Raw genomic sequence first — 21,429 nt, 5'->3', positions numbered from 1 at the left:
TTTACCCGGTAAGTCTGCTGCCACCTATCGTCCAAGAAAGTTTCCTAGTCGTGACTGTTTTTTAGTAGTCATGGTAGCACGTCGAGTAATGTGAGTAGTTGAAAAAATGGTATTTGTAACTCGACAAGGCAATCAATAGTCTCCACTTCGACACTTGTCTGTCACACTAGTCGCTCAGGCTTAGTCATCAGTAGAGGAAATATCACTGGTGATTAAGCAGAAGAAACTTCACCAGTGTCGATAAAGATATAAAGCTCAATTCTAACTCTGTAAAGTAACATAAAGCAAACTGACCTGTCCTTATTTGCAATTTTTTGCTAGCAACTATTCTACAGCTGAAAAATACAATTAGAAAAAACTTGACAATTCCGAAATACTAACCTAACAGTTGACGAAATAATCATGTTTCTTGACTTTAAAGTGGAGATCATCATAATTGCAATGAACTTAAAAGTTGTTAAGTAACCTAACATTTTCCCAGCCTCATGGGAGAACACAAACAATTATTTATTAGCACCGTCTTTGTAATCTTAAAAAAAGTTATTTAAACAATCAATTGCTGTAAATTGATACTTCTTTTGTTTAAAAGTAACTCAATTTATGATAAAATAAAGTTTTCATTGTAGTGCAGTATAGCTTGTATGCAGTTTTTACTTGATAGTCAGAGTAATGTTATTTTTATTCTAAAAGAATACTATAGTTTTCAAATAACAGAACATACCTTTCGAAATTTCCCTGCTTTCCAGTTTCAATGCAAGGCATGTGGTTGACATATATAACAACAAAATAAAGCTATGTTTTCAGAACATTTTTGGTCCGTTTCGTTGATGAAAACAACCATCATTTGTTGGCTTTCACTAAAATAAGTCATTTTACAATCAAGTGAAGCTAAAAAGTGGGCTGCTCTAAGTTATTGAGGTATTTTTACAATATTAAACCATCAGAGAGCGAATATGCGTTTGTTACAATACAAATGGTATGATTATGTGTTTTGTGGTGGTGTTATTTTTTGTTTTGTTATACAATCATTAAATAAATGCCTCACACACAAAAAGCAGACGACGCACGTTTGTTTTCGTGCATTATTATTTCCCCCATGATCCACCACGAGGGCCACATGAAGCCTAATCCCGCCGTGAAGCCGAAGTGTTCGAAACAATTTCGTCGCCATGTTGTTTATTGTGAAGCCTGAGCCTCACTGAGCCGGAGCCTGAAAATCCCAAGCCTCAAGCCTCAAGCCTGAGCCTTCGATTCGAAAACGCTCCTTGTTGAAACAATTTATGACGTCACATAAGGAAACACCTGTCGTGAGGTCATGGAGGTCACAGAAAACTATGAGTAACTGCCTCGTCTAGATGGAGGTAGAAATCACACCGTAGTTTTAAAGGGCTAAACTTGCATTTTCACGGAGGAAAAACTGTGGAGGAGATGTTACAATGTTTACTCTTTATGTGAGCATATGGGCGGGGGGGGGGGGGGGGGGGGGGGGTGGTGGCGGGCGTGGGTAGTACCATGAACATCTGACGGATAAAGACTGGGGGCTAGTTTAGGGTTGGGGCTCACCCTTTGCATTATTTTGTTTCTTCAAACAATTGGGGGCGCTATTTCTATTTCTATTTCTATTTCTGGGGGCGTGTTTTTATAAAAACCGGTCTGTCAACTCGTCGTCAACTCGCTTGTTTTGAAGATCATGATGGAGCAGGCAGTCTTCAACCTCATCGATCGAAATCAGAATTTCGAAGAACTTTTGAGAGAGGTATAATCAGTGATAATTTTTAAAAATAAGATTAATGTTAAGAACAATGTTTGATTTGTATTTAGCTGTATTTATATATTATCTGTTCAACATATTTTTTTATTTTTTCCCCCTATTTAGGCCTATTTAATTTGCAATGTGTTGTTATTGTTCTTTGTGAAATGGATGAATAAATAATAATAATAATAAGTCCTACCAGGGCTAATCTACGCTGGTACTCAGCAACAGCTACTCCTCCCCCCTGCGGTTTCGCTTCGCTATCGTCTCCTCATAGACGTACATCTCTCACGACAATAACGAGTCTGCCTTTTTCTGGTTCTTTTTCATAAAGTTTTATTTTTGGCAACGCAAATCTCTGTTTTTTTTGGTTTTTTTTTACCTCGCCAAAATTAGGCTCTATGTGTCCTTTTGAACTCTCATTGACAGAAAATCCACTCCACAATCTCAATTTTTTTTTTTAACCATAAATTCTTACCGTAATTCAGTCCCCGCCCAACTATTACGTTTTACCACTACACTAAAATGCCGATTTTCCCCGACCGCGCGCGTACTTTTTTTCCCAGGACAAACTTGGAGAATTATCTGCACACGTTCGACGTGGAAAGAAAAAATATCTGATCCATATAGACACGCATCTGGGAACCACGAAGAGTGTGTTCCCAGACGCATTTTCAGTAGACAATGTAAGCCGGGCAAAGTAGTCCCCCTGAAGAATGACTACCCCAGCCGTGACACTTGTGTCCTTAAGCAAGACACTTAACTATTTCTTCGTCCTTCGGATGGGACGTAAAGCCGTTGGTCCCATGTGTTGTGTAACGCATGTAAAAGAACCCAGTGCACTTATCAAAAAGAGAAGGGGTCCGCCCTGATGTTCCTGGCTGTGGCTGCTGAATGCGCTGTAGCACCTTGTAAACCCTTGTAAGGTGCTACATAATTGGGTCTCAGAATTCATCACTGCAATTACCATGATAACCTATCTTTCTGAAAGTTTGTATAAAAAAAAAAAACTCAGCGCCTTGAGTACCTTGTTTGGTAGATACGTGCGCTATACTATATAAGACTTTGATATTATTATTACACCTTTGTTTAGTTGTTAAACATTTTTTGCATGTCCTTGTATTAACTCATAAGGCCACTGAAGGAGTTGATTTTGATAATGGCAGCATCGCAGACAACCAACTCATACCGCACTCAACGCATCATTCAGCTCCAGTGACAACCCAGACAAGTTTGCAGCATTTATCAAGTAATTTTATCTCATTGTTTAAACTAGGGTTTGGGTACTTTTTGTAGGGCACAAAACACAATGTCCACAGATTTACTTTAAACTTACACGGTTTTAAGATAACGATAGTAGAAAGTTCCGATTAAAAAATATTATTTGCTGAGATGCTGTAGTTTTTGAGAAATGAGTATTAAAAAACAATGTCACAAAAAAATGTTTGTCTCCTGAAACACAATCTTTTTTAGCATGTACATCGTATTTCCAGTTTTCTACAATCATTATCTTCAAATTTTTTTGTCACAAATTTTCTGTCATTCAATATGGAAAAATCTCTTTTTCAAGATATTGCAAAACTTGAAGATACTCTTATGATTACTGCTTTACTACTTTGCTTTATTGATTTTTCCAGTTGAAGCTTGCCTATCATGTATCCAAGCCCAGTCCCACATCACTGGATTGCCGATATCAACAGTTGCTGCAAATGAGTGTGTGAAAGAGTTGAGCCATTTATTACAAGATCACCAAAGAAATGACAATGAGCAACAGGTATTTATTGGGCGTATACAATTATATACACATATTGACTGGCAATGAGGTAACTAGTATACGTCTATTCCCCCAAGGGACCTTGAGTGACCAGAAGAGGAAATAGGTTGCTCTTCTGGTCACTCACAGGCCCGAGGGGGAATAGACGTACACTAATACCAAATTATGCCAGTCAATATATTTTCTAACACAGCTCGGTCTTAAATGTCAAATAAGAACAGAAATCTGGAAAAGAAAGGAAGTTTTGTAGTTGTTCACGGTTCAAGTCAAGATAGGGTGCTGTAACCGGGCACTATTTTCAAAGACAAGTGCCCGCTCGGGTACTAGTTCCCACAAAACACGTGCGTGCGATCACTAGACTATATTAGTTCATCCCACGTGACCGTGTTTCAGCCAACCAGAATACAGAACAAGCAAGAGGTGTGTGATAACTTATAATAGTAATAGGTTCTTATAGGCCCTATAGGGCACAAGTCCTAGGTGCTAGATCGGAGGCGCTTTGAAGATGAAACTTGAGACAGAATCGATAGGCTACAGTTCTGTTTTGAGCAATTTCTTGAATGTAGCAGCTGAGGTACATAGAAGCCCAAATGTTTTAGGGGAGATCGTTCTAGTAGGTGGGTCTAATAATATAACCAGAGGCACTTCGCTGGAGTTTAATGATTTCCAGATGATCAGAAGGATTTTTGAATTTGATTCGCTGTAGAACGGAAAAAAAAACCCAGGTGTTGTGTTGTCATCATCGAAACTTAGTATTTTCTGAAGCCTTTTTAGAAGCTTTCTTAAAAGTTTCAATTCAGTTCAAGTACACATTTGTTTCCATACTTCCATAACAAAATAACAACAATCACATCAAGCAAAAAATAACATTCTAAGTAACAGTAAACATAAAATGTAATAAATAGAGTATGGGGCGTTTTGGTAAGCATGAGCTTGTAAAAAAAACAGCCAGACAGACAAGAAAACAAGGCAACCAGACAAACTGACATACAAAAGGACTGATGGACATAAGACATGACACAACCAGTTCGTAATAATAGCGACAAGTAAGCTTGGGCGATGTCACGATAGTATCGAATATCGCGATACTAATTTGGAAACAATTTCGATATGACTCCCATAAATGGCCGACCGTGTTAGTCGACGAGGTAAAAGGAAACCACGCAATTTTGAGGCAAGTTTGTGTGGATCAGTGATTCTACTTTTAAAACATCTTTCCAACCATGTGCATTTTATAAAAAACGGTTGCAAACGTTTTTTATAGACCAACTCGTCACTCGTCGAACAAAATCTACATGGCAAGTAGATACACATCTTGGTGTTACCTCAAACCAAATATTGATACCTCACCATGCAATGTCTCAAATCCCATGTATACTGATATTGTGGCTACTCTACCTTTTGTCCAGAAGAGGTTTGCGTTCCTGGTCCTGCTCTTAAACAAGTTGGTCTCAGAGCAGACTCTCAGTAGGACGTACTTCATAGAACAACTCAGCTCTAAGGTAATTATACATCTGGGCACAATTTCATAGAGCTGCTTAACGGCCGAATTTGTGCTTACTGTGCGATTTCCATTTCATAGCGATGCTAAACTGTAAGCACACGAAAAGGCATGCTTGCCGTTTGGTGCTTACTGCATGAAAATGAATGCTGTCACAATGCAAATCCATGGTGAACGTGCAAGATGGCCGACTAATTTTCTTGCTAACCTGTGAAATACGCTTACACCTTAGCAAATGTTTCTGATACAGTAAGCACGAAAATGTGCTTACCGTTAAGCAGCGCCCTGAAATTGGGTCCTGCTGAGGCCAGGGCTCAGAAACCACAAGGGCCTAATTTCATAAAGCCTGTAAGCACAAACACTTGCTAAGCATAGTATAGATTTGCTTAGCAGAAACAGGTTACCATCCAAATTTACATTAAGTTTGCATTGTTTTGGCTGGTGCCCAACTCGATTTCCGTATAGCGAAGAAATTGTCAAGCAGTATTTTCTGTTATTGTCTGCTTAACAGCTTTATGAAATTGTCTGCTTGACAGATTTATGAAATTGGGACCAACCACAACAACTTGCTAAGCAGAGAATAGTTTCGCTTAGCAGAAACAGGTTACCATCATTTTAATATGTGTATTATTTAAAATATGCATATGTTCGGCTAGGAGATAAACCCTGAACCCGATATGTTTTGAAACTCTACGTGTAGGTGCAAGATTTACCATTGGAGTTGCTATGGCAACTGCACGCCTGTTCTGCAATCCGATTGGATCAGTACATTGAATGCATCGTGGATCGTCCGATGGTGTTGAAGAAGTTCGCCAAGAACTTTTCAGAAATCTGTTCAAGACCAGATGAAGGACACAACGAAAGAAAAACGATTAAAAGGGGTATGATTAAATTTCACCATGTTCTTGGTGGAATGAAGATATATGTTTCAATCTTTTAAAATGTGTTCTATAAAGCTGTGTTTTTTCTGTAAATACGTTTTGGTGTGCCTTTTTAAAATAAAGATATTGATAAACGAGCATTAAAGTGTATTTGGGAAGTAGTCCATGTTGTTACATGATGGGATGGGATGGTATATTTATGTCATCATCAAGAAAATTGCATTTTTCATGGCGTGTCATCACCTAGTGATTAAGAGCACCGGATTCAAACTCCAATGTCCCGATCAGCAGGGTGTGGGTTCGAAACTCATGACACTTGCGTCCTTAAGCAAGATAGTAAACCATGATGCTTCGTCCTTCGGATGGGACGTAAAGCCGTTGGTTTTGTGTGTTGCCTTTAAACAAATCGTAATCTTAAAGTAACTAAATTGAACTATTGCCTCATTGTTTTTTTTGTTTTATCTACAGATGTCCTTGAAGTCTTGGTGAGGTGTGGATATTCCAGACCTGTCAACACACTGGAACTGAATCAGCGACTGGCCGAGGTAGTACACAGTCAACCCTCCTACTATTTGACCTTTCAATATCATCCAAAGGTTTTAAATGACTAATAAACTGTTATGTGGGGAATTCATCTGCACAGTACACAGTCAACCCTTGTACTATCTGACCATTCAATCTCATTCAATAGTTTTCAGCACGACTAATTATATGATATCATGTGGGGAAGGAATTCATCGGCACAGTACACAGTCAACCCTCCCACTGTTTGACCACTCAATATCAGTCAATAGACCCTTCCCATGAAATATGTAAATTGCACGTCGCGCGTGCGCACTAACGTTTTGGTTGGCAAAATGAGGGAACATCGCGCTGTTTTTGTACACGGCTAATGGGTGCGTGACGCAGACGCGACTGCGCGTCTGCTTAGTGCACAACTCTATGGCGTTTGCCAACCAAGAGGGTCTGTACGCATGCGTGAATGTAATACCCTCCTACTCTCTGACCACTCAATATCAGCCAATAGTTTAGATGATTTTGTCATCAAGTCAAAACTTTGGGCTGATGAACTCGTCCACTACACATTTTCCTTTTAGTTATTTTGTTGTTCATGTGGCAGTCCACTTTGTAATTAATTTAGTTCTAATATAGATACATTTTATTTCCTTCGCAGCGATCACAGATGATTCTAGACGACACAGTGTTAGGTAAGCTGTGAAATTCCTGTTTTCCGATTATTTTGTTTTCTTTGTGTTTTCCCTTTGTCATTAATGGACTGATCCATTAGGCTTTCTGGTAAATTGACCAATCACAACATAGCGGCTAGCCATGAAGATCCACCCCTCTCTGCATTGACCAATCACAGCAGCAATTGATAGAGTCATTAAGCTAAGGATATAGTGGAGTGAGCGCGTGGATGCAGCTCCCTCAGTGCTCCACTTTCAATATATATACATATTTTTTTTACATTTTTTCTCTTCATTTTTTGTATACCTTGTAATGCGCAGTAGAGTATATTTATATAGGTAACTGCGCAATATAAATGTCCGTTTTATTTATTATAAGCTGGGTAGATGTTTGTGGACAAAACTCCAAGTCCGAAGACATTGTATTTTCTGTCCAATTCAAAGTATAAAGCAGTGTCTGAATTGGCGGTTGCAGCTACAGCTGGATTGCTGCTACATAATGCGTTGTAGTATAGGATGTCCTTAACAATACTCTTAGCAACAGCCGTAGCCGTAGCTGTAGCCGCTGTTTTATATATGGCTCAAGTTTGCTGTGTTGTACAGTGACTACTGAGTACACTTTGATTTTGTCCCTCTGTCGGGCACACAACAATGATAATAATATTAATAATAGTGGCTTCTTATATAGCGCATATCCGTCACTCAGTGACACTGAAGGCGCTACGTTCAGTATTTTCCTTTCATAAGGTATGTGGGACTACGCTTGAATTATGAGATCTACTCCTTTTATATAGCACCATGTAATGGTTTACAAGGTGCTGTGGCGCAATAAGTTGCCAATCAAACCAGGAACACCGGGGCGAACCCCTTTTCTTTTCCAAAAGTGCACTGGGCTCTTCTACATGCGTTACACAACACACAGAACCAGCGAGTTTACGTCCCATCCGAAGGCAAAGCAATGGTTAAGTGTCTTCACTCAATCAATCAACCGCAGAGACAGCAAGCGTCCGTCGCGCCGATCTCCTGTGTCCACGTCCTACAGCCTCACGCCACATGTAGCCCATTTCGCTAGGCCGGCCAAGTTATTGGGCCCAGGATGATGGAGGCCGGCCTCTAGGTCTCTTCCAGCCAGGAGCCGGTGCTTGGCCTCCCCTGGAGTTGATGGCAATGCTTAGAGCTTTTTTAGCTGGGATGTCGTCAGCTAGGCGAGCGACATGACCGAAGAAGAAGTGTCTTGCTTAAGGACTAAAGTGTCACAACTGGGATTCGAACCCACACTCTGCTAATAAGACACACCAGAGTTTGAATTTGGTGCTCTTAACCGCTCAGCCATGACACGTCCACAATGTTATTTATCTCTTACAGATTTGTTGAAGTTGCAAGAGCAGTGCATGACCAAGAGAGATGATGAACAATCGCCCGTCGCTCATCCTGTAGCAGAGCTGTGTCAGGCAATCAGATGCCATCCTTTCCTGGACAAGGACATCATCTCAAGATTCACCCTGAGGCAGCTCAGGAATATACTGTGCAGTCACCCTGAGGAGTTTCAGGGTGAGATGATTTGCTGACTTTTTGCTGCCCTGAGCAGATTTTTTTTTTTCCTGACGGTTGGTTGTTGTCCCAATTTACATGGGGTGCGTTTTTTGCGGTCATGACCAATAACTGTTTCGGTTGAATTGGCAATTGGTAAATCTCTGGCCAACAACAGTTATTAGTTACAGCCGCAAATAAGCACCCCTTGTCGCAATCTCATGGCTCTGCTTAATGCGAAACTCTGTGCTTGCGATCACCATGTTCCATTGTTTACACAAAAGACTTGCGCATTTTGACTTAGAGAAATGGAAGACTATTGTTTCCTTTTGTGTTATCATTACAAGAAGTTTCGAGTCACTGTGGGTAGGTTCACTTTTATTAATCCTGGCCATCTTAGAATGGGCTTGTCCTGTCTGTTTTTATTATTGTCTTGCTTGATTGCCAGTGCTCTGTCTCATTCAATCATTGGTTTACAATTCCTCTAGGTGCCATAAGTTTACATTCATTGTTTCTTTTACTGTTATATTTCTTTAGTACGGTAATATTGTATCTTGTACTGTTTGTTAAAATCTTGGCCGAATAAATAATAATAATAATAATAAATAAGTCGTAAATACTTGATTACACACCCATCAGCACAATTAGCGCAAATGACAGGAGGATTAGGAAACAAGAAGTAATGTTCAGTTTTGGGAGGAAATCCCCAAACCCATGCAATCAGGGCCCAATTTCATAGAGCTGCTTAGCACCAAAATTTGCTTAGCTTGAAATTTCTGCCTCGATAAAAACAGGACTACCAACAAAATTTCCACATGATATTCAGGATGAGCAAACATCAGCTGAATACCAGTAACAAGCAATATGCAACAAATGGAAATGTGGTTGGTAATCCTGTTTTTATCAAGGAATAAATTTCATGCTAAGCAAACGTTTGTGCTTAGCAGCTCTATGAAATTGGGCCCAGGTAGGGACTGAACACTAAATGGACATACAATGCTTTGGTGCATGGTTGGAATCCAACCAGGACCACAGTACAAAAAGCAATATCGACAAGGAACAATCCTTTTTGAAAAAGATTAGCCCTTTTTTTGTGTCATCAAGTGATCTTTTTAAACCTTTAACAAAAAACTCTTTTCCTCATAATTATTTTTATATTAAACTTCCAACCTTACAGTGACAGAAGCAATTGCTAAGCAACATGGCGAGTGGACATACAGCAAGGCACCACAAAGCATGACAAGCATGTTTACCCAGTTACTGCTGGCCAATACAGATAAACAGATATATACTGTGCTCCAACAAGCACTACAAGATGATACTGCAAAGGTAAATTCTAATTATACTTTTTATGAAGTAAACAAATAATAATAATGATAATACGGGGTACTAAAGATAAAAGTTCTATACCTTCCGCCCGGGTAGTAGTTTAAAAAGCAGGACAGTTCTTTTCAGAACTGAGAAGTCTCCTAAACATCTGATAAATCTACTCCACGGTAGTAGAATAAAGAAAGACAGTTCTCTAAAGAACAAACTCTACCTGGCAAGTAGATACACACATGGTGTTACCTCAAACCAAATATATATTGATACCTCACCATGCAATGCCTCAAATCATATATAACAGTTCTGGTTCTCAGGTGAGGTTTGCCATAGCACCGCGTATAAATCTCATTTGAGTAAAGTTGTTGTGTTCTTTTTTGTTTGTTTTTTAACCAACACTCATCAAAAGAGGTTAAGACATGGCTTTTGAGTAGTGTGGTTCTAAAAAGCATTGGTTGTCACTACTGGTTCTTTTCAGAACCAACACGTGGCGTTACCTCTTAAAGACAGTGGACACTATTGGTAATTGTCCAAGACCAGGCTTCTCACTTGGTGTATCTCAACATATGCATAAAATAACAAACCTGTGAAAATTTGAGCTCAATTGGTCGTCGAACTTGCAAGATAAAAATGAAAGAATAAAACACCCTGTCACACGAAGTTGTTTGCTTTCAGATGCTGAGGTCTCTTAATCAAATTCGCGGAAAAATACTTCTTTTTCGAAAACTACGTCACTTCAGAGGGAGCCATTTCTCACAATGTTTTATACTATCAACTTCTCCCCATTACTCGTTACCAAGTAAGTTTTTACGCTAAAAGTTATTTTGAGTAATTACCAATAGTGTCCACTGCCTTTAACCTCCCCTGATTATACTTCCACCATGCAAAGTTTCAAATTCTGTTTCTATTCTCTCATTCAGGTCAACTGGCACCACACTCTAGTTCTTGTGTCTGTTTTCTGCGTTTGTTGTAAGGAAGGCTCTTCATTAATCTGTGGTGAGAATTGTTGGGGACTTGGGGAAGGTGGGGGGTGGGGGGGGGATGGAAATCCCCTCCTAGCCAAGTATATTGTTTCTCCTCATTGGCTAACTATGGTTGTTGAGTAATACTGTATCCATCAAGACTGTGGGTCCAGAGGGTCCTTACGTGCAAGCGCCGAATTTCTACGCTAGCCTTGTAAGCGTAGAATACGCACGCGCAAAAGCCAAAATTTGCTGCTAACCCGTGAAATACGCTAGCCGTAAGCACAGAATTCCCTGCTTCCGTTAGCGCCGATTCTGTGCTTACGCTAAGCAGAGCCATGAAATTGGGCCATGGTTGAAAAGCTGAACCCACACTCTGCTGATCAGAGACACCAGGGCCCACTTTCATGAAGCCTGTAGGCACACAAACTTACTAAGCAGAGACAAGTATTGCTTAACAGAAACAGGTAACCAACCAAAATTATATTAGGCTTACATTGTTGTGTCTGGTGCCCCACTAAATTGTTTGCTTAGCAGAGAAATTTTTCAAATCTTATTTATTATTATTATCATTTTTATTATTATCAATATACAACAGTGGATAGCTGCCACTTACAGGTATCATTCAAAACTATATATATATATATATATAATATCAAATAATAAACCACAAGGGAAACGGACTGGGTACATTTTTAAATGATTTTGGATTGAACAAAGAAAAATTGACTAGAGCGGGATTTGAACCAACAACCTCCGGTTTAACGTTGAAAAGCAGTATTTTCCGCTAAACTGTTTTATGAAATTTGGCCCGGAGCTTGGGTCAAGTGTGCGCTTAACCGCTCGGCCAGGATAAGCCACAATGCCAGACTCCAGCATGCTGTGTAAAATATAGGTACAGAAAAGCAACAAAATGTCAGTGTCAACTGGAAACCACCCCCCCCCTCCCCCCCCACAAGTTGGTGTGTTGTAAATTGTGCAAATTTAATCTTCAGGTATCCTTGCCTAGTTCAGGGCCCTATTTCATGGCTCTGCTTAACACCAAATTCTGCGCTTATGATCACCATTCCCCGCTTTCATACAAGCGCCGAATTTCTGCGCGAGCTGTGTAAGCGTAGACGGCCTAGTAACGGTGAGTACGCACGAGCACAAGCCAAAATTCCCTGCTAACCTGTGAAATACGTAAGCACAGAATTCCCTGCTTCCGCAAGCGCCGATTCTTTGCTAAGGGTAAGCAGAGCCATAAAATTGGGCCCAGTCATGTGAGTTAACTCTTAGACCCTTTTTTTTCGAAACCACGGCTTTGACTTTGGATTCGGCTCAAGCTTGCGGTTGTTTTGACAATTTGCGCGTGCTTTGCGAACGCGCTCTTAGGGCTTCAGATGAGAGGTTGGACCCTGAAGCCGAATCCAAAGCCGAAGCCGTTGTTTCAAAAAAGGGCCTTGGTAACATACTCAATTTGTCTTTGAATTTCCTAGGTCTGGTTTCGTCTTTACTCAGCGAGTCGTTTGAGAGCTGTCGGGTTTCTTATCTCTATACTGCGTTCCTATTGGCTAGACAAGCCTCAGCTGAGAGGTCATGTGATTTTCCATCGTACAACCAGTGGTTTAAGGTCGGTGACATTTGGTTTTGTTTGATTTTATTTCATTCTGATAAAATACAGCAAGAATGCCATCAGGAGGTGATACAAAGAAATAAAATGAACCAAAATAGAAAGCAAGAAAGTAAAAAACTGCCAAAAAATTATCCAAGGATAGCCCAAAACAAGCCAATAACTTAGACTTATTTCCATTGGGGTCCTTACAGAGAAATGGCAAAAACCTTAAAAATGAAAAAGAAGAAGATTTTTTAAACCTTTAATAATCAACCTCATGAAAACCTAAGCGATAGTAGACAAGCGAGGGTTACTGAAGGTGACTTGAACCATTAAGTTTCACAATAAATGAGACTATTAAGCCTGGTTCATAGGTCCTGTGAATGCTTCGTACGAAGTGAGTTTGTCGTCACCGCTCTGTTTTCGCTGCGAATGAAGTTGCAAATTTGTGAAGTCAAAAGTTGCACCGCATTTGCAATCGCAGGAAATATAAACCAGGCATATGTCTACTACTACAAGACTCTTTGGAATATTTTGGAGGTTTTCACTCTAATGTTTAAATAGTTCAGTGCTCTTTAAAGGCACTGGACGTCCACTATTGGTAATTACTAAAAATAATTGTTTGCATAAAAACTTACTTGTTGATTTTGATTTGATTTCAATACATTTATTTCAATGATGCCATAAAGTTACATTTGTGTACATCATTAAAGTTAATATACATGATAATGAATAAATATATTGGCAAACCACAAGTGTAGTAAAGACAATAACAATTTACACGGAAGTTGAGTAAATAATGACAAACAGGACAACATAATAGGCATAGAGTGAAGCAAAGCTTTTGTTCCCGTACCTACGGACAGACACCAAAACGAACAAAACAAACAAACACAGACTATCGCAACACTGACTTACATGAAAAACATGTGTTTGGGTACAAAGACAAAACATCATCCGGAAAATATATCATAATATTTCATTCTTAACTAAGAATTAAAGACTGTGCTTTTAATTTTTTTTTGCAAAATTTGACAAAGTAGGTGCAGATTTGAATGAATCGCTGAGACTATTCCAATATGTAGTACCACGTTGGACAAGACTATTTCTAAATAATGATGTTCTGTTGAAGCGGACATAAAGAGTTTTCTTACGAATACTTTGAGTATCATACGAATGATGATTTGAATTTAAGGTAAAGAAAGAGTTAAAACAAGAGGGTAATGCATTATGGTTGTATTTATACTAAAATTTACCTAAATTAAGGCAATAAAGATCATTTAATGTTAGAAGTTTAAATTGTTCAAAAAGTGGAGCTGAATGATCACGATAACCAGCATTAGAAATGACTTGTTAACAATCAATGGAGAGCTGTTGATAGTATAAAACATTGTAAGATAGTATAAAACATTGTGAGAAACGGCTTCCTCTGAAGTGACATAGTTTTTGAGAAAGAAGTAATTTTCCACTAAAATATTTGAATTTATGTTTGAGACCTCAAGCAAAATCAAGCATCTGAAAGCACACAAGTTCGTGTGACAAGGGTGTTCTTTCTTCCATTATTATCTGGCAACTTCGACGACCAACTGAGTTCATATTTTCACAGGCTTGTTATTTTGTGCATACATGTATGTTGAGATACACCAAGTGAGAAGATTGGTCTTTGACAATTACCAATAGTGTCCAATGTCTTCAATTTTCTAAATTTGCATTTGTTCTATTACTGCACCTTTAGAACCAGTTTGCTACAGGGTCAAGTCCCTACCTCGTTTCAACCAAAACGGTTACTTTCTTCATGGACTTTTTAAATAGTCTGGTACCACATGAGCCTGTGCATTACTTGAAGGTAAATATAATTCTTTTAATTATTCAATTTTTGATATAAGTTATTCTGTACATTTACTCGATGGATGTTTGAGTTCCAACTAAAAAAAATTGCAAAAACTATACATTTGCAGAAACGGTTATTATAACATGAGAAATAGGCAACTAATCCACCTTTTTTAAGGTCCAGTTTAGCCCAGTCATGTGTTTTCACATGATGAACACAGGCCTGTACGCTTTATATTTTAAAAGGCAAGGGCGCCAAGGAATTTTCTCCTTAATAAAGGGCACCCTAATATGAGGAAATTGTAAATTTCTACAGGAGCATTTCAAGGGCAACAAGGCCTGAGTCCATGGAGGCATGGAGGCCTTCGTTGCCTCTGTGAGGCATCAGGCCTGTAATAAATATAACTGTTGTGATTTTAATTGAATTGATTTTCCCACTGACAGACACATTATCAACATCGCCCGTCTGTTCCTCCAAAATGTCAAGAACTTATCACGGACTACGTAGCTCTTGCCAGGACTCGCATTGCAGACTTCGGGGTACGTAATGTTTTGCTGATTTAGAGCACAATTCACCTCGAAAGCCGTGTTTGCACTGGATAAACATTTTGGGTAACTTTACCATGAAGCCGGGTAACATTCTGACGGTTAATCTTAGCACCGTTTGCATTTGGATTTAATTGACGCGGGTGGATGTACCGAGGCACTAAACCGTGTACATAAGATGCCAGTTTGACGCACATGTTCTAGGCCGGTGAAAGGTCACTGGATTTTCTGGCTCGGTTAAACTGACATGGTCAATCTTTCTGAGCACCTTTTGCGAGGCATGGTTAAGTTACCTGTGAGGAAAGTTACCTGGGCTGTTCGCACTGGATTTAAAATGGGTAAGTTACCCACTCGCTCGAATAGTGTGCCCAAGTTAAGTCCAGTGCGAACAGGGCTTTAGTCTATTTTAAAATTCCCCTGAAAAGTTTTCCTTTAGAACAATGGACGGCTCATGCCGGGGGTCACTTTTTGTTTTTGTCTGACAAGATAATTTTTTTCTTGTCTGTTTACGGCGTGGTGTCTCAATGACTTAATTAAAGGCACTGGACACAATTGGTAATAATTTTCAAAGACCAGTATTCTCACTTTGTGCATCCCAACATATGCAAAAAATGTGCACATCTGTGAAAATTTGGGCTCAAGATGGTGATGATGAAGTTTGATTTGTTTACTTGGTTCTACTTCATGATTGTAACTTTATATTTATATGTATTTTTTTAAGAGGCCAGACCTTGTACAAGCTTGGCTACTTGTCTGACCTCTCCCATACTGTTATTAAGTTCTGATAAGTAGTTTTCCCTTATATTGTACCACCTATAATACTGCCTGGTATGGAAATTACCGGAAACCTGAATTTCAGCTTGCCATCTGACTAACGGCTAATAATAGACATTGGTTTTCCTTGTAGGACATTCCTCAGGCTGGCAGTTGCGGAGGACCAAGCATGGGGCAGACTTCTCAGGTTGGTTTTATTGGCTCAGGCCATTTCTGAATTCATCTTCTATTTCATTGTAAAAAAAATCTGATTCAATTCAAACTCATATTTATTTTCACATACTGTACTTCATGAAAACATTAACAATCATTTTTTAAGAAGTAACCAACAAGCAGAGAACAGATTTTTGAGCTTTTTCCAAATTCTGTATTAGACAAAATAAACAAGTCTTTCTCAAAAAAAAAAATCATTTATAATACACACACACCGATGTGTACTTCGTATTCAACGTACAATGTTCATCTTACAAAATAATGCGCGTGTCTCCTTGTGGCCCCGTCGCGCTCGTGAACGCAGCATCACTAACTGGTACGCCCTCTTCATGTATTTCTTATATATATAACTCAATGGTACTGACCCGATTACATGAGCACAAACGAAATATGCATTGAAGCATACATACATACATACATACACATGTAGGGCATTTGTATAGCGCCACTACGTCAAGAAAGCAACGCTTTAGATAGGATACAGATAATGTTTGATACACTTCTTTAAATGTTCGAAGAGAGTTGGATTTCCTGATTGAGGTGGAGAGTGCATTCCAGGTGTGTGGAGCAAAATGAGAGAATGTGCGTCTTGAAGCTGACTTAAGAAGCTTGATTGAGTTAGGTTCCATGAGACGAGTATTGTCGGATGCTGAGCGTAGACTTGAGCGGCCAGGCCGATGGAGGGACAGGCAAGAGGATAAATAGCCAGGTGCTGTGTTGTTGAGGCATTTATACACATAAACCAAGATCTTGAAGGTTATCCTCTCCCTAATCGGCAGCCAGTGAAGATCTTGTAAGTATGGTGTGGCGTGGTCATGCTTTTGGGCATGACAGACAAGTTTAGCAGCCCAGTTTTGTAGCCGTTGCAGTCGTTGTATGTCAGTTGAGTTGGACCCAAACAGCAAGGCATTACCGTAGTCAAGCCTAGTAAGAATCAGAGCACGGACAAGATGGCAGGCGTCCTTATTGAGGAATCGTCTGATTCTAGAGATATTGCGCATCTGGTTGTTGAGACTGTTGCACAGGGATGTTACATGAGCATTCATACTCAATGAAGTGTCAAACACAATACCGAGATTGCGCACACTCTCAGAGGGCTGGATGATCTTGGTACCGATACGGAGAGTCACTGCAGGCAGGAGGTGCTTAAGGTGATCAGAGAATACCACAAGGAACTCGGTCTTCTCCTTGATGAGCTTGGCTGCCCATAGCAACACCCCTAGCAACAGTCGCAGCCGTCAATGTCAAACACGGCCTAACTCTTGAATTGTCAATTAAAAAAGGGATTTTAGTTGCGAACTAGTCATGTGTAATAAATACGTCCTAGTATTTTGGCTATAAAGGCGTATTTGCTTTTCAAACTTTTCTGCTTTTTATTTTTTATCCCCCTTCAGCTTAAATTGAAGTTCTCAACAAATGCATCAGGTGTCGGTGCTTAGAAGTTTATACAAGACCTTGTCATGAGCCCTGTGTACTCCTATGCTGCAGTGCTTGGCACAAAATCTCATCAAAGTCATGTTATTTAAGCTTTATTTGCAATAATTGAAATTGACAGCTACGAAAAGAGCGGGAACTTAGGTATACTTAAATTGCCTTTTTTGATAGTTACATTGGAGCGAGATGACATACCTTACATTTTCCAGTGTAAGGGACTGGAAAATTACTTTTAGCTTAGTAAAGATTTCAAGGAACATTACAGAATTTGTTTTTGCTAACAAAACAGTTGGCAGTGTAATCAATTTATGTAATCCACCAGATATATAAACTGACAAATCTGTAGAATTTTGAGATCGATCGGCCATCTGGGTCCTGAGAAAATAGTGGAAAACCGCTAACAAATTTTGCATGACCCCAAAAAAGAGGATAAAACGCTTACTGAGCGATAAACAACAAATGGGAAATTATTTCTCATCAAATATGACATTTTCATGACTATAAAGAGTGGTGATGTGTCAAATAAATAGTTTAATATGATTCCATTTTATCACATCATGCCAAATAAAGATCAAACTGTCTGTTGTGCTGAATCTGATGAGGGGTTCAATTCCCCCTTAATTTGTCTAAAAAATAAAAAATTTTGTATTTCTACAAAGTCGAGCATTTCATTGTATTCAGTGAGGTTTGGTCGTGCAGGTCGACTGATGCAGCAACACACCATATCCTTAAAACCTTTCCGAAACGACCTTTCTGAAGTTTTACTCTAAATCAATCTGGTTTGGTCGTGCAGGTCGACTGATGCAGCAACACACCATATCCTTAAAACCTTTCCGAAACGACCTTTCTGAAGTTTTACTCTAAATCAATCTGGTTTGGTCGTGTAGGTCGACTGATGCAGCAACACACCTAATCTTTAAGACCTTTCTGAAACGACCTTTCTGAAGTTTTACTCTAAATCAATCTGGTTTGGTCGTGCAGATTGACTGATGCAGCAACACACCTAATCTTTAAGACCTTTCTGAAACGACCTTTCTGAAGTTTTACTCTAAATCAATCTGGTTTGGTCGTGCAGATTGACTGATGCAGCAACACACCATATCTTTAAGACCTTTCCGAAACGCCTTGGATTTGAAGATATAAATGATGGGATTGATCACAGAGTTAATGTAATATATCCCTTCGGTGATCCGATACACTGTAAGAGCAACTGGAGATTCGTAGATTTCTTTTTGTCCTTTAGCCACGGAGAAGATAATCATGATAACATGTGGTGTCCACAGAACAAACAAAGCACCCATGACAATCATGAGCATGTTGACCACTTTCTGTCGAGCCTGTAGAAGCTCATTTGCCGCAGCTTGTACATTTTGTTGACGGAGTTGTCGTGCGCTAATCTGAAGTGTGGCTTGGATCTTGTAGTAGGCCCAACTCATAAAGGTTACGGGCAAAAAGTAGGTGAATATAAACGCAAAACTGTATCCTGTGGTTGTCAGTAGTTGTGACGATGAGGTTTCTGTGCATGCTTGTTGTGCATCGTTGCTGGCGACTTTTGTGAAAAGCAACGGACAAGAGAGTAGACCCGCAATCATCCATGTGATGAAAATGATCACCGAGACTTTTTTGGCGGACAGAAGTCTTGGGTAATGTAGAGGATGCACTATCCCGATGTACCTTTCGTAGGTTACCACACACAGACCGAAACTTGAGGTGTAAATTGTGATGTGCTGTAGAAATAAACTGTAGATTAGCCAACAGTAAATATATCTCGCAATGAAATTTTCAGGAGCAAAGCCCAGCATGGCATAAAGAAGGAATAGACAAAAGCAAGTCAGGCTGTCGATCACAGCAAGATATGCCAGCAGGTAGTTTGTCATATTGTGGAGGTTTTTGGTGCGGAGGATGACCAGCCAAGCGAGAGTGTTTAGAACCATTCCAATGATGCCTTCTGTCATTTTAATCCATTGTTCCTTGGTATGAGTGCTGTCATTTGCTGCTGTTGTATTGGCCATTGTCCACGTGAAAGTGATGCCTCAAAAGGGAAATGTAAACCCCTAGACTCACTCACTCACTCAGTCGCCCACAGGCGGGCTCAAGTGTGGCTTTTCTAAATAATTTGGTCTTACATGAGGGTGGCCAATTCGCCTGTTGATTCTACATGTACACCGAGAGTCTTGGTTAAATTTTGCTGAATACAACCAACATTTAGAAGATGTAGACTAGTTGAGTCAGTGGATGTTATATTGAGTTACTACTGCTTAGCAGTTATTCTCCTTGCAAAAACTCCAAAGGTGAAATATAAGCAGTTTGCCTGTTGGTTTTTAGCAGACGGTGAACAACCTTGACTACACGATGTTGTGGCTTGAAACCTTGGAGTTGCTCTAACCACATAAATCCTTTTGCTGCAGTGCTTGACACAAAATCTCATCAAAGTGATATGTTATTTAAGCTTTAGTTGCACTAATTGATAATGACAGCAACGGAAGCAGTGGGCAAATTATGTGGACCTAATTGCCTTTTTATATTTACATAATTTCCAAGTATAGGGGACCAGAAATTATTTTTGGCTAGGAAAATAATTTATTCAGTCTTTCTGTTTTGTCTCTTCTGATTACTCTTTTGTAAGGATGCAGAATTACTGCCCAAGACCTCAGACTAATTATTTTTGTCAAATGGTTCACAAGGCAAGCGATCTGCATTAAAACAAATTACAGATGTCTAACACTCAAACACAAATTTGTTTAATAATGAGCAGGACGGTTCTTTTTAGAGCTGAGAGGACTCCCAACTTTTCTGCGGTAGTATGAAGTCTCCCGAATTCCAAAATATCTACTTTGCAGAAGTAGAAAAAAAAGCAAGACAGTTATCGAAAGTAAATCATCTACCTACCTGTAGATATACACATTGATACCTCACCGTGCAACGACTCAAATTCCATAACATTATTTGAGTTGTAACCCAAGTTAATCCCTATCATTTGATTAGAGGATTGTTGGTCAATCGGTTTAATTATTTAAACCATGACATAGGCCTACCTTACATCATCATACTTGCATTTTGGTCTCATCCTTTTTTTGGGGGGTGGGGGGGTTCGCCCTGCCGGCCTTACACTGTCGTTTTGAAATACAGTGACGTCCTGGACATCAGGGTACATTTCTGGGGCGGAAAATTTTCACAGCTTCATAACTCAAATCTTACCTGCAAGAAACCACTTATTTCAACAGATTCATATTCCATGGCAGCATATATTTTTCTGCGGTGGGTTTTGATCGTCATATATTCTTCACAAATCCGTCATTTTCATTAAATAATGCAGCTCACAACATAAAGGAATTCCCATTTTTGTTCGTACTCTCACAGTCTGCAGTGTGTACGCAAGACGCACGACGCGCAAATCTTGCGTTGCGTGTGCGTGTCAAGATATGGTGACCAATAATTCATGCGTCTTGCATCTTGCACGCGAATGTGTCTGCGCTCGCATGACAGCAGACAACACTGTGAGAAAACGATCAAAACGGAAATATTTTAATGTTGGGAGCTGCATTATTTCACTAAAATGACGGACTTGTGAAGAATATCTGACGACCAAAACCCACCGCAGAAAAATGTATGCCGCCATAGAATGTGGATCTGTTGAAATTAGTGGCTTGTTGCAGGTAATATTTGAGTTATGAACCTTTGAAAATTTTCCGGGCCTTAATAGTTAGGACTCTGTATCTGTGTACAGAGGAAGAGTCCTATATAGGGCTAGAGGGGGGGGGGGAATTGCCTGTAAGACCACATCAAATCCTTGCTTGCGATAAACACATCAGTACAAACCATCCTTTGTTAACAACGTAGTCTTGTACATTTTTAGTTGATCGTTTTTTTCCTCCTAATGACAAAGATCTACTTGGGATGAAACAAATAATCGTGCCAGTAAAGTGTTTGTTGAGTTTTGTTTTCTCTCTTTACGCCAGACTCGTTTCAGATGAACTTCATTCCATTCCCCTTGCTTTTTATGTGTGAGCTTTCTCTCTCTCTATACATGTATTTCCACTTCACTGCTTATGTTACACTTAGTTACCTGGGGTGGATTTCACAAAGAGTTAGGACTCGTCTTATCTCGAGTTAGGACCAGTTACTCG

At 39.5% G+C, this 21,429-nt stretch overlaps 1 protein-coding gene across 3 annotated transcripts in view; it reads left to right on the top strand.

Moving 5' to 3' along the window:
- Positions 1–1,622: 1,622 nt before the first annotated feature.
- LOC117296710 (Fanconi anemia group A protein homolog) overlaps positions 1,623–21,429 on the top strand; it is a 41,584-nt gene continuing 21,777 nt past the window's right edge. For 2 of the 3 annotated variants that reach the window (XM_033779752.1, XM_033779748.1), the window contains exons 1-14: positions 1,623–1,756; positions 2,888–3,002; positions 3,391–3,527; positions 4,937–5,029; positions 5,729–5,909; positions 6,378–6,454; positions 7,084–7,117; positions 8,462–8,647; positions 9,804–9,955; positions 10,870–10,945; positions 12,390–12,523; positions 14,241–14,351; positions 14,780–14,875; positions 15,789–15,842. In XM_033779752.1, coding sequence (XP_033635643.1) covers positions 1,691–1,756; positions 2,888–3,002; positions 3,391–3,527; positions 4,937–5,029; positions 5,729–5,909; positions 6,378–6,454; positions 7,084–7,117; positions 8,462–8,647; positions 9,804–9,955; positions 10,870–10,945; positions 12,390–12,523; positions 14,241–14,351; positions 14,780–14,875; positions 15,789–15,842 — 1,512 coding nt within the window. In that variant the 5' untranslated portion in view covers positions 1,623–1,690. The remainder of the gene's footprint in view (positions 1,757–2,887; positions 3,003–3,390; positions 3,528–4,936; positions 5,030–5,728; positions 5,910–6,377; positions 6,455–7,083; positions 7,118–8,461; positions 8,648–9,803; positions 9,956–10,869; positions 10,946–12,389; positions 12,524–14,240; positions 14,352–14,779; positions 14,876–15,788; positions 15,843–21,429) is intronic. The other variant, XM_033779751.1, reaches the window with a different exon arrangement.

Source organism: Asterias rubens, chromosome 11 (genome assembly GCF_902459465.1).
Source record: "Asterias rubens chromosome 11, eAstRub1.3, whole genome shotgun sequence".
Lineage (NCBI taxonomy): Eukaryota > Metazoa > Echinodermata > Asteroidea > Forcipulatida > Asteriidae > Asterias > Asterias rubens.
The sequence above is the reverse complement of the archived record's forward strand: the minus strand, read 5'-3'. Positions and strand labels throughout refer to the sequence as shown.